The sequence below is a fragment of the Chiloscyllium plagiosum genome, unplaced genomic scaffold (genome assembly GCF_037043375.1).
Source record: "Chiloscyllium plagiosum isolate Xiang-an unplaced genomic scaffold, Cpla_swu_hap1 HiC_scaffold_31, whole genome shotgun sequence".
Taxonomy (NCBI): domain Eukaryota; kingdom Metazoa; phylum Chordata; class Chondrichthyes; order Orectolobiformes; family Hemiscylliidae; genus Chiloscyllium; species Chiloscyllium plagiosum.
Window position 1 is genome coordinate 26,615,999 of NW_028270169.1, and position 14,134 is coordinate 26,630,132.

The 14,134-nt window shown below is 39.3% G+C and overlaps 1 protein-coding gene across 3 annotated transcripts in view; it reads right to left on the reverse strand.

Moving 5' to 3' along the window:
* Window positions 1-14,134, reverse strand: part of supt6h (SPT6 homolog, histone chaperone and transcription elongation factor) — a 73,848-nt gene that overhangs the window by 42,369 nt on the left and 17,345 nt on the right. For all 3 annotated transcript variants that reach the window (XM_043718486.2, XM_043718485.2, XM_087977368.1), the window contains exons 5-9: window positions 11,456-11,648; window positions 10,233-10,317; window positions 9,544-9,820; window positions 6,615-6,716; window positions 1,452-1,568 (exon numbers count right to left, since the gene is read on the reverse strand). In XM_043718486.2, coding sequence (XP_043574421.2) covers window positions 1,452-1,568; window positions 6,615-6,716; window positions 9,544-9,820; window positions 10,233-10,317; window positions 11,456-11,648 — 774 coding nt within the window. The remainder of the gene's footprint in view (window positions 1-1,451; window positions 1,569-6,614; window positions 6,717-9,543; window positions 9,821-10,232; window positions 10,318-11,455; window positions 11,649-14,134) is intronic.

Genomic DNA, 14,134 nt, shown 5'->3' on the forward strand with positions numbered 1-14,134 from the left:
TCTGTGATCAAATGGAATTGGACACAGAAACAGACAAGGAGATATCATTACATATGACCAAAGTCTTGGTTAAAGAGACAATTTTAAATAGCAAATGGGGAGTGGTTTAGGATGGGAATGTCACTGCTTTGACAGCTGTGATAGTGCGATTAAAATCAGTTAAAATTTGCAGGTGTGCGGAGGAAACTCAAATGATTGTGATAGAAGAAATCTGATTGATGGGTGAAATGCAGAAAAGATTGACAACACATTTAAGATCCTGAGAAGAAAGGAAGATTGGAGATGGCAGCCATTTGAAAGGATAGAGGATGAGTTTCTTGAGGACAAATGGAAGATCAGAAGGCGATGGGAGGCCAGCATCTGAACTGAAAATGAGCCAGAAAGAGAATTTAAATGGTTAGCAGTTTGGTGGGAACAGGACCATCACATGATAGGGACTTCACAGGCAAGATGAATTTGGAGAGTGAGGAGTGAAAGAAGAAAATTTAGACGAAGTTGTGAGATGAGGACCATGATAGTGTCAATTGTAGAAACTTGGATTAGCAAACTAGGGAAAGCAAACAGCAGAAGCTGAACAGATGGAACTTGATCTTTGTGGCAACAAAAATTAGTGAACTCTTCACTTGTTATTGATGGAGAGAGTGAAAGAGGCACGTGAAGGTGATTACAGAAATATGCAGTTGAGGAGAGAAGCTGGAATGTTAACTGGTGCATTCCAAATTGACCATTGAATAGCAAACAAATATGGATAGCAGGAGGTACTGAAGTACATAGCCTGACTAGATCTGATGAGGAGCAATTAACGGTTACCACAGATATGCTAGCCTGCATCCAAAGAAGAGGACATGAGGATCTTTGCTGAAGATTTTCCAGAGTGAGTGATGGAGTAATGGTTTTCATGGAAAAATCGAGTTGCAAGGTGGTGGACAGGATATGATTGGACAGATTAGTAGCGGCAGAAATGCCATGACGAATGAAAGGCCAAAGACCAGACAATTGGTCATGAGTAAGTGCAGCGCCAATGTAAATATCAAAATGCAGATGCACATTTCTTTGTAATCTTCTATAATGGTATTATCTCAATGTTCACATAATTGTCCCGGTTACTGTAACAGGGATGCCTCCGCTGAGGACTCAAAGTTGATCACCACAGGAACATTTTTAGGCATTTGTATTCCCACCCTGGGAGTGTCATGTCAGGGTGTGAAAGTCAACAGTTCCTATCCCCATTTACAGGGCCCCACTGCTTATTCCAAACTCCTGATGCGCTCTCCATTACCTTGTTTCGGAGCTCAAATTTGCAAAACCCATCTCTATGTTTCCAACACATTAGAATTGTGAAGTGTCAATATTGTTCTGTAATTTGCTTTGTATTTGTAAAATGGATCCATGAAATGTTTATTGCTTTAATTCAAATAATGCCATTAAAACTATCAGCAAAATGGAAGTACCTCAAAATGCTGGTTCCTCATAAAATTCAGTGCTTCTTTTATCTTCTGGATTGTGGCAGGGCCTTTGCGGCTGAAGTTGCTGACACCCTGGCTTCGTTCGAGGTACTCTGAGCTTTCCTATGATAGTAAAAAGATGTTCTGTTGTCAAGAGCTCCCTAAAACAAACGGCCATTTCACAAACTTCTCTGCAGAAGTGTCTAGAACACTGTCTAAACACCGTCTAGAAATTGCTTAAAACATTGTTATACTAAGTTATACACAGCAAGAAATGAATTCAAGTTATTGGAGTTCAATCAGTGAAGGGGTTAGAGGAAGTGAGATACCAAAAAGAATTGATTACTCTCAGCACTTTTTTCAGCAAGATCACTGAATCATCGTGCCTGCAGTGACTCTCTGAAAGAGCTATCCAATTCGTCCCTGTCAGCTGCTCTTACCCAATAATCATGCACATCTTTTCCTTTTCATATTCATCCACTTACTTAGAGTCAAGAGCAATACAGCCTGGAAATATACCCTTCGGTTCAACTCATACGCACTGACCAGACATCTTAGTCCGATTTTCCAGCATTTAGCCTGTTACCCTCTAAACCCTCCCTTTTCATATAACCATCCAGATGCCTTTCCAATGATGTAATTGTATCAGCCTCCACCACTACCTCTGGCAGCTCCTTCCATACACGCAATACCTTCTGTTTGATAAAGTTACCTCTCAGGTAACTTTAAATCTTTCCTCTCTAACCTTAAACCTGTCCTCTAGCTTTGGACTCTCCACCCTTGGCTATTCACCCTATCCGTACATCTCATGATTTTATAAACCTCTATAAGGTGACCCCTGAGCCTCTGACACTCATGGGAAAACAGCCTCAGCCTATTCAGCCTTTTCCTCTAGCTCAAAACTGCCAGTCCTGGCAACATCCTTGTAAATCTTTTCTGAAAAGTTTAACAACAACTTTCCAAAGAGGGGCAACCAAAATTGTATGCAGTATTCCAAAAGTGGCCTCAGCAATGTTGTGCACAGCTGCAGCATGACATTCCAACTCCTATACTCAATGTTCTGCCTGACCAATGAAAACAAGCATGCCGAATATCATCTTCACCACCTTGTCCACCTGCAACTCTACTTTCAAGGAACTATGCACCTGCACCCTTACAGTTATCAATCTGTCAACACCACCAGTCTTTCAGTTACTAGCTTTCAATTTATAGCGTCATGGGTGCCTGTCACGTTTATGAAGAGGGTTCTGAAAGGTCCAAAAGCATTACCTAATTCAGTACATGTCAGACAGCGTATGACTGCAAGCCCTCGGAGTGTAAATGGAAGATTATTTATTTATAGTTTGGGTTTATGACACAGAGCAAACTTTGAAAGGAGTTATCTTGTTTTGGTTTAGAAATAACAAGTCAGAACATGTGACACTAGAAAAGCACAGCAGGTCAGTCAGCATCTGAGGAGCAGGAGAGTCGACGTTTCGGGCATAAAGCCCTTAATCAGGAATGTCATTCCAGCACCACACTTTTCGACTTTGATCTCCAGTATTTGCAGTCCTCACTTTCTCATCTGAAATTAACAAGGATTGCTAGCTTAAAGAAGCCAGAGATTGAACATTTTTAGGATTATTTTTGAGGAGACCTGACTGGGATCAGAAGCAAAAACAGAGCTTCTCTCCTGGAGGCTCAGCTCACGGTGTAAAATTTTAGCTTGTGAAATTTCCAGAAGAGGCGTGTTTGGTTAGAAATCAGTTGACTATTAAAAAGACCGAGAAAGTCTAAGCTTTCAGTTTTGTGACAGTTCATAAGAAGATTGTGCAATTCATAGTCAGAACGTAGGAGCAGTTAAGTGAAATCTAAAGATGCGATCTGGAAGGATAGCCAGAGGAAGAGGTAGAGTCTGGTAGATTTGCAGCATTTAAAAGGTATCTGGATGGATTTATGAATAGGAAGGGTTGAGGGGGATATGGGCCAAGCGCTGGCAATTGGGACTAGATTAGATTAGGGTATCTGGTCGGCATGGCCAAGTTGGACCAAAGGGTCTGTTTTCGGGCTGTACGTCTCTATGACTCTGGACTGGGTTTGCTATAAAGTGATAAAGTTGAGTCATAAGCAAAACCTTGATTTGATATTTGTTTTAAAATTTTCTTCAAACTGTGTTTTATATTTAGATGGTTTGGCTCATCTTCCTGCAACACATTATTGATGGGGATGAGCACCTCACCAAGACATTCCATGTGCCTCCACTTCTCGCCTTTAAACAACTGCTAAACCATAAACAGACCATTGTTCGCAGCAAACTGCCCAGCCTTCAGGATAACATCGACCACAAAACCATACAACCATGTCATGGCAACCACCGCAAGACTTGTCAGAGTGTCAACATGGATACCACCCACCCATATGTGGCAGGTACTCATGTGACTCAGCCAACGTTGTCTTATCACATATGCTGCAGGCAAGGATACTCAGAGGCATGGTACATTGGCAAGACCAAGCAGATGCTAAGACAACAGATGAATGAAAACCGTGCAACTATCACCAGACAGGGATGTTCCCTCCTAGTTGAGGAACACTTCAGCAGTTTAGGACCTTCGGGTGACCTTTCTCCAAGGTGGACAACAACGCAGAGTGACCGAGCAGGGGCTGATTACCAAGTTCAATAACCATGAGGATGGCCTCAACCAGAACATGTCACACTACAGATGACCCCACTACACTATACACACACACACAAACACACTTACACACACACTCACGCAGACCCACATGTTCTCTCAAAGACATACACCCTCCACACACTCACCCTCTCACAGGCTTATACTGTCACACTCATGCACACACTCTACCAAGCATGCATACACACACATATAAGTCTATGGGGTGAATTTGCATTTGCAGAACTGTATTTGCAGATACATTCTATTTTGTTGAAAAGACACACAATCTGCAGACCGTCAATCAATGTGACATTTTATAAATTCCTACTTTGGAATACAGACAGACTCCAATCTCACACCTTTAATGCATTGTGAGAGTGGAGATGTCACTCTTTTAAAATAAAACCTCAAATTATCTCGGGAATGTGATTTGAAAGAAATTCTGGGATTTACATATTAATGAACTGAGACCTGCAACACATTCTAAAAGATGAAAGACTTAACAGCAATCTAGGTTTGTTCAATATATTGTATCAGTTACACAACATTATGATCTTGTGCTATAAATTCTGTGTCTTATGATCCTGCCCCCGAGCTACCTGACGAAGGAGTAGTGCTCAGAAAGCTAGTACTTCCAAATAAACCTGTTGGACTATAACCTGGTGTTGTGCAATTTTTAAACTTTGTCCATCCCAGTCCAACACCAGTACTCCCTCATGTTTTAGGATTGCTTTCCTATTGTGTAATAAACTTCTGTTTTATTCCTGGAATTCCTTTTTTACATTGAATGACCACTTTAACTTAAAATAAAAATCTATCCAGTCACATTTCATTCTGGGATCTGACATGTCCATTAGTAACATAAGCTGGGATCACAACAGTTTTGATACCAGCACCACGGCCATATATTGGGGGATCATTTCAATTAGGCGCATTTAAGACTAATTTATGGAAGTGAAGCATAAGCATCCCACTGCAAGTCCAGGATTGTGAATTACCACTGTAAAGTCAGAAACCTGAAAAATATGTCTTGCCCTTTCTCTTTGTGCTCTCTGGTATTCTTTAGTTTGTTCCACTGAAATACGAGTAATTAGCTTTTTATTTAGCTTGTAGAATCAGAGATGTACAGCATGGAAACATGCCGACCAGATATCCAAACAGAATCTAGTTCCATTTGTCATCATTTGACCCATATCCCTCTAAACCCTTCCTATTCATATACCCATCCAGATGCCTTTTAAATGCTGCAATTGTACCAGTCGCCACCACTTCCTCTGACAGCTCACTTCATATATGCACTTCCCTCTGCATGAAAACATTGCCCCTTCTGTCCTTTTCATGTCTTTCCCCTCTCACCCTGAACTTATGTCCTCTAATTCTGGACTCCCCCCACTCCAGAGAAAAGACCTTGTCTGTTTAACCTATCCATACCCTTAATGATTTTATAAACCTCTCTAAGGTTACCCCTCAGACTCCGACTCTCTCAGGAAAATAATCGCAGCCTAATAAGCCTATTCCTATAGCTCAAATCCTCCAACCCTGGCATCACCTTTGTAAATCTTTTCTGAACCCTTTCAAATTTCACAACATCCTTCTGATAGGAAGGAGACCAGAATTGCGCACAATATTCCAAAAGTGGCCCAACATGACCTCCTAACTCCTATACTCAATGCTCTTTACTATCCTATCTACTGCAACTCTACTTTCAAAGAGCTATGAACCTGCACTCCAAGGTCTCTTTGTTCAGCAACACTGTTTACAACCTTACCATTAGAATTTAGGTCATGCTCTGATTTGCATTTCCAAAATGCAGCACCTCACATTTATCTAAATTAAACTACATCTGCCACTCCTCAGCCCATTGATCAGATGGGCCAAGATCCCATTGTACTCTCTGAGGTAAACTTCTTCGTTGTCCACTACACCTCCAATTTTGGTGTCATCTGCAAACTTACTAAGTATACCTCCCATGTTCACAGCCAAATCACTTACATAAATGACGAAAAATACTGGACCCAACACTGATCCTTGTAGGACACTACTGGTCACAGGCCTCCAGTCTGAAAAGCAACCCTCCACCACCACCCTCTGTCTTCTACCTTTGAGCCAGTTCTGTATCTAAATGACTAGTCCACCCTGTATTCCATGATATCTAACCTTGCTAACCAGTTTACCGTGAAGAACTTTGTCGAAAACCTTACTGAAGTCCATATAGATCAGTTCACCACTCTGCTCTCATCAATCCTCTTGGTTACTTCTTCAAAAAACTCAGTCAAGTTCGTGAGACATGCGTTCCCACACATACAGCCCTGTATTTTGAACAGAGGTCGACAATCCTACAACCAGCCAAATTCTGTTATCCAAACAACGATCTTAACAATAGCACAAATACCCAAAAAGTGTGCTAAATTCTCTCAATGTGTATGAACTATCACTTTCTAGACACACTGTGACAGATTTAAAACAGTAGAAAGAAAATCCCTTAATTACTTGGGAAGTAGATCTGGAGTCTAACCTGCAAAGAAATGGTTGGCGTTGAGAATCCATTTCTATAAATCCAGTCAGCCTCTTCCTCTAGTTCATCATCTTCGGCAGGTTTAACTGGAATGCCACGAAGCTATAGAAAGAATTTAATAGAGTCCATTTAACCATTGCTGTACTTGAATGCACTAAAACTTTCCAACCTTCTATTAATGATGAGGGTTAAAGAAATCAATTTTCATGGATCAAATCTTATGGACATGTCAGCAATGAAATTGCTTTCATGCACTGAATACACTGGCCCAACACTGGTTCCCACAAGCTTCTGGTAGGCCTTTGCTTTGACAGAGCAGTCTTCACAGTCAGCATACTAATTAAACAGCAGAAACAAGAGAATGAAGGTAGGGTACTATGCCCAAGTCAGAATAACATGACCTGGAGGGAAACATAGAAAGTCCGATGGCATCGAGGGTTTAATTTGAAATCGTGATACAGATTGCTGGGCAGATAAGGAGCGCTGCTGAAACAACTTTGTGTAGAGTTAAGCTGCTAGATTTACCCTTAATTTTGCTCAGTTACAAACACTTTGTCAGTGCCAACATGGACAGGCGTGTCTGCAACAGTTAGATTTGAGCAAATAAGCTCAAGTAAGTTACTATATTACTTTTCATTATCTATATAAATGATATGGACGTGAACATAGGAGGCATAGTTAGTAAGTTTGTAGATGACACCAAAATTGGAGGCATAGTGGACAGCGAAGTTTACCTCAGAGCACAACAGGATCTTGATCAGATGGGCCAATGGGCTGAGGGGTGGCAGATGGACTTAAATTTAGATAAATGCGAGGAACTGCATTTTGGAAAGGCAAATCAGAACAAGATTTATACACTTAATGGCAAGGTCCTGGGGAGTGTTGCTGAAGTAAGAGACCTTGGAGTGCAGGTTCAAAGTTCCCTGAAAGTGGAGTCTCAGGTAGACGGGATAATGAAGGTGGCGCTTGGTACGCTTTCTTTTATTGGTCAGAGTATTAAGTATAGGAGTTGGGACATCATGTTGTGACTCTACAGGACATTGTTTAGGCCACTTGGGATATTGCGTGCAATTCTGGTCTTCTCCCTATTGGAAGGATGTTGTGAAACTTGAAAGGGTTCAGAAAATATTTACAGGATGTTGCTAGGGTTGGAGAGTTAGAGCTAGAGGGATAGGCTGATTAGGCTGGGGCTGTTTTCCCTGGAGCATTGGAGGCTGAGGGGTGACCTTATAGAAGTTTATAAAATTATGAGGGGCATGGATAGGGTAAATAGACAAGATCTTTTCTCTGGGGTCGGGGAGACCAGAACTAGAGGGCATAGGTTTAGGGTGACAGAGGAAAGATTTAAAAGGGGCCTATGGGGCAACCTTTCCATGTAGCATGGAATGAGGTGTCAGAGGAAGTGGTGGAGGCTGGTACAATTAGAACAGTTAAAAGACATCAGGATGCGTATATAAATAGGAAGAGTTTAAGAGAGATATGGACCAAGTCCTGGCAAGTGGGACTCAATTAGGTCAGGATATCTGATCAGAGTTGATGATTTGGATCGAAGGGTCTGTTTCTGTGCTGGACATCTCTATGACTCTACATTTGATTAGGCTTCTCACCACATGATCAAAGCTAGATTTGACAGCCATAACCTTCTGGGGTCAGCCAACAGTGGTGCTTCTAAGCCACTCTTGCTGGCAGTTACAGAAGATCACACGTTATTATTCTGTACACTTGCTTCCCATACTACAATGTAACTGATGACTGTGAACACAGAGGAACGCTGATTTATCAGTTGAGCAGGACTTTAGATGGTTAGCTTTGACCTTTCTTCTTCTGAAGCTCCAAGCTGTGGGGTCAGTAAGTTTACCCAGAACCACTCTCAATCAAAAAGATATTTCACTGCGTCCACACATTTGATGAATCAATCCCAGTGGTGGGAATAGAAACACCCAAAAATCCGGATTGTATGCTGATAAGATACTATCCCAAGTTTGAATGCATCAGATTGTGTTTGATGTCTCTTAAGGGAACTTAGTAAGGTCAACTGGGTGGAGATTGCTGAAATTTTATTAGGCAACTGGATGAAATATCAGCAGTTATTGATTGGAAAAAAAACTGGTAGCAAATACATTGTCAAGTTTCAATGGTGGAACATTTGCATCAGATTCCTAACCACAAGAACTAAGGAACTGAAAACAACTGCATGTTGAGAATTACAGGCATTCACTTACTCAAATTCAATGTTTTATCTGGAAACAGAAACCAAGAAGAAAAAACTGGCTGAACAGTAGCATGAAAAGCTTAAATTTATTTTCTAGTCATTGATATAATACTTAACAGGCCGTGGATTTATGCATTTATAGGGATGCTGAAATAGAAACATTGCAGATGTGTCATCCAAGACAACAAGTAATTTGATAAAACTGTAATATGGAACCCAGTGGGTGATTAATAACTTCAAAAGGATTAAAGTCTTATGATGCACATGGTTTAGAATCAGGATAGAACAGAGTTGTAGCACTCGACTTGCCACTGTTGTAACAGAGGTAAATAAATATGCTTAAACTGGACCAGCAGGTTTATAGTGCAATAAAGTAATTTAAACAGCTATTTTATACAAGTCTAAACCAAAAGCTTAATTTTTAAATGCTTGAATCCTCTTTCACTTTTTTATAAATGAACAATAACGATATATTTGAGGGAACATCCAAATATGGAGGATATAAAATTGAATTAAGAGTACTGGACTATGTGCTCACAATGTAAAATGTTAAGCACTGGTATGTGATACTATGTGACTCTGCTATTTTAGAAGAAATCAACCAAAATAACAGATCTAAGCTGGAAAAAAAGTTTTTTTTCCTTAATCTCTTATACAATTCTGAAATAAAGCTAAGTTGAAGCACATGGTCCCTTTCCTTCAAAATGATACACTAACCTGGAATCTTTCTGGCATGTCTGTAACTCTGATCTCATTGTCCTGGTCCGTGAGGTGACTGCTCTCCAGTTCACTAGGTTCATAAATCTCAAAGATGCTACGGCGGCTGACACGTTTTTTGGTGGTTTTTTTTGGGCGAACTCTTGTTTCACCTTCTCCCAATTCTTCGTCTTCAAACTCATATTCATCCTCAAGTTCCTCATCATATTCATTGTATTTTTCAAACTCGTCATAATCAAAATCTACTCCAAAGATCTCCTGAGCTTCTTGAAGAGCACTGCAATGAGAAATAAAAGCTGTTGTATATAGATAGGATTCCACTGGGTAAACCAATCCAACTTTCACTAAGATTGGAATTCAAGACCAAAATTACAAAATGCCATGCAATCAGGCTCAAAGATGACGCAGAGATTACATGCCAACACATCCCATGTTCTTATGCATACTTTTTATGAGCAGATTATGTGGGTTTTAAAAATATTTAAACTGAAACTGCACCAAGCATTTGAATGTAAAATATACATTTGCTTACGATATTTCTCTAACAGCTATATGCAGTGGAGCTAGAGGATTATAATACAGCAACTATTTTTATGTGCATTTTTCTGTCAGAGTTGGTTATTTGGTGTTATTATACCAGAGAATACTGTGTGGTTTGTAAAGCATAATCTGTATAGGACATTACTTACGCATCTGTGTAACCTGGGAACTTCCTCTTCCATTTTGGTTTTTTGATTGGTTGTCCATCATCATCAACAATGAAGTCATCAATATCTATATTGAATGCAAAATCAATTTGAAATATTGCAATTCCTGTTCCTCCAAAGTTGCATGCCACATTTGGCTTCAGAAACATAACACTTTTTTAAAATGGTTCAGAGTGTGGGTCCAGCTTTACGCCACACCACAAATAGTTGAAAACCTAAAATGCTTACAAGGTTTAAAGATGATGGTGACATTATATGCCAAGAGCAACTAATTAGTATTAAGAAAAGTAAAATAGTAAATGTTATAGACCAGAACAGAAGTGGCAGGAAATATAGGGAATAGGAGTTAAGGAGGGGTTGGGGGACTGCAGTGGGGAAACTATTACTGCAAAATAAAACCTCAGTCATTTTCTTGTCTTTGGAAACACAACTCAAGTGCATAAAAATTATAGGACAGGTACTGGCCATTTGACACCAACTGATCAGTGTCCGTGTTTAAACTTTACATGAAGCTCCACCTTACTTAATTTCAGTCCCTTGAAACATTCTCTCTTGTGTTTACACAGCACAAGCTTCAAACACATCTAAGTCAGCATCTAGTGATGGAGACAGGAAATAATCCTAACTTCAAAGAGCTATCACTTATCGGCCATGCTAACTATTGGTAAATAGGTCCCTGTTATTAACTAACAAGTATTAACATACTGCCTAGCAGACTTGGCCTTGAATTAAATTATCATCCTCAAGGTAATGCTTCTAACATGGCATCATTTAATATGGCAATGGAGATGTCAGCCTAGCTTATATGCTCAAGTTTCTGGAGTGACCGGAATAGACAGCCATTGAACTTGGAAGTGAAAAATGCTAAGCCACAGCTAACATTTTTACCCTTTGGAGCTAAGTTTCTAAGATTGAACAAATAAGTTTGTTTCTCAGCCAAATGGAATACGGATGTTAAATTTATCCAAAACTCCAAATGAACTGAATGTCTTTTTCTCAATAAATGAGATACAACATCTAATTTGTGCATAGTAACATAAGAGTTTACACAATTTTTGAGATAAACATTAAAAACATAACTTTGCTTTTTGAGAGCTTCAAGTTTAACACAATAAAGTTACTTCTGTTTATTTCCTAATGCAGACAGACAGGTATCCATTCTTAAAACCTTCATGCAGTCATTATTGTACTGCAGGCCAACATACCTGACTCCTCCTCCTCTTCCTCCTCCTCTTCTTCTGGGGCTACCACCGGTGCTTCAACCTGTTCTCCCTCTTCACCTTCAAATTCTGGAAAAAGTTCATCAGCGATAGCCTCTTTCTCATGCCCTTTCTTTGCAGTATCTTCTTCTTCATCATCTTCATCATCAGATACTTTTTTCACACGTCGGAATTTTTTCTACAAAGTCATAAATATTATTAACTTTTCAAATTGAATATCAGAACATGTTAATATTTTAGAATGAACAGAAACAGGTTCAAAGCGAGTATTTATTATCCTACCTAATAACAAATTAGGTAAATTTTGTTTGGATTAAATAGCCAATGTAACTACACATGACGGTGTTGCAAAGATTATCACAATTTATAGAGAATTACTACAAAAGCTTACTTTGTAAAGTAATACATCAGATTCTGAAAGAGGTGTTGCACTGGGTTAGCCTTTAAGTCAGCCATTTGCTATGGAATATTCGAACTTGACAAAGTGAAACCTGCAGGACAAACTTTTCACACTGCTCAACCATGGTTCCCATTAGCTTACATTTTAAACTAAAGTGAGAAAATTCTGTCTTAATTTGCACATAAATTCTTCTTGTACTCCGGGTATTCAATCAAACAAAAAGCTTTGTATCAGGGCGGTTAATTTGGTGCAAAATCATTTAGTTTGGTTCAACTATATTCAAGAACCAGGTTCTTCATCTCCTCAGCCAGATAGCAATATCGATGGGCGCAACTGAATATAATTCAGAGGAGGCTCGCAAGAATGATTCCCAGCTAAAAATCTTTACTTTCACAGGATTTAAATGAAGGGTAATTTCAGTATGTTTAGCATTGTTATGACTGAATAATTATAATATTATGTATTTTGCAAACAAAGCAAATCTAACTTAAAGTGAACACAAAATTTTAGAAAATTGTACCAGAAATCGCGTGACTGCCCTTATTAATTCACTGTCAGCTAAGCCAGTGAGACAGACTGGTGTGTAATCTTGGCAATCACATAGAAAGACATTTAGAATTTGATTAACTATAAGGCAATCAAGAAAATGGTATCGTACTAATAGAAGGTGCGAGAATTCAAAGTCTCTGAGGAAAAACAGGAGACTGGAAGGATTCACAAGGAATTACAGCATAATTATCTTTGCTTTGTGGAACAATAATTCAAAATTAACAGTAGCTATCTGAAGTTTTAACCTGTATATACACAATGCACAATTTTAATAAAATTCGAAAAAAGTAGTATGAGAAACATCATCAGAAAAGACAGAATGCTCAACCAGAGAGAGCACAAAGAGAAATTCAACACAGTTAAGAAACTAATGCACTAAACCAGATCACCAAGGGCTTCAACCTGCAGTGCAGTAAAGGCAAAATAAAACAGGCTTCACTTGCTCCCAGAATCTGATCCATTCAGTTCAGTTACTTGTGGAAAAAAACCTCCAAATGGTCAATTACAAAGCCATCACAAATGCTGGATTCTAACTTCAAGTCCTTCATCTCAGAATGAGAAATATTTGGGCAGTTAACAGAATAATGATAAAAGACTGTTCTTATTTTCACCCTTGAAATTATCTTTTATCCATACCCACTGCTAGTTTCCATATCTGTATTTAAGCTAGTAACTATTACAGTTTACTTAACAATCTTGTACAACAGTTGTCTTATAAACCAACCTTGAACTTGTTTAACACTAAATGTGGAGTCATCCAGCTTCTTACAATTCATCTGGTAAAACGGTTATTGATTAGTTAACTTTGGGATTTTATCTCTACGATGAAGGAGGCTAATGGAGGCTCTGGGTTTTGGAGGTGCAGTTGAAGGAATCTTTGATTGCATTTGTGACGGAGGGAGTGAATGATTATTTCTTAATCATAATATTGTGGGTAATGTGCCACAAAACGCCAAGCCTCCGACTTGCAGTTATATCCTGCGTTTATGCAGCTGGTTCAATAAACTCCTGGTCAATAATGACTCCTCATAGGATAATAATGGTGGGGGATTTATGGTAATGTTGTTCAATGTAAAAGGAAAGTGTTTAGACGTTTTCTTTTTTTGAGATAGTAATTTTGTGGTACGTGTACAGACCAAATGTTACTTGTCACTGAACATCCCAAGCCAGCAAGCTGTCCAGGTTCAGTCGCAAGTGGGCACAGACTTTATCGCCACCAGCATTCCCACTTCAGATATTATGTTTCAGGAAAGGCCATTACTGAAGCAGCTGAAAATTGCTGGTTCAAAAACACTGTCCTGGCAAACTCTGTCAATGATAACCTAGAGCTGAGATGGTTGACCCCAAAAGTCCCAAACATTTTTTGTTTCGGCTGGATATGATTCTAGCCAGTAAACAACTTCTGCACAACTTTCAGTCATCAACTTTACTGGTACTCCTTGGTACCACATTCAGTCAAATACTATGTTGATATCAAGGGCAGGCACTTCATTCCACCTCAGCCATATTTGAACAAAGGACAATGATATCTGCAGCCAAGGTCTTGAAAAAACTCTAACTAAAGGTGAGTGAACAGGTGATTGGGAGAAAGTACCACTAATTTGCAGTGTTGACATCTTACATCACTTTGCTAACAAAAGAGCAGACTTGACAGGACATGACTAGGTGTATCGCATTTTAAGTGGACAGGCTAATTTACACAGCAGAGCTGAAAA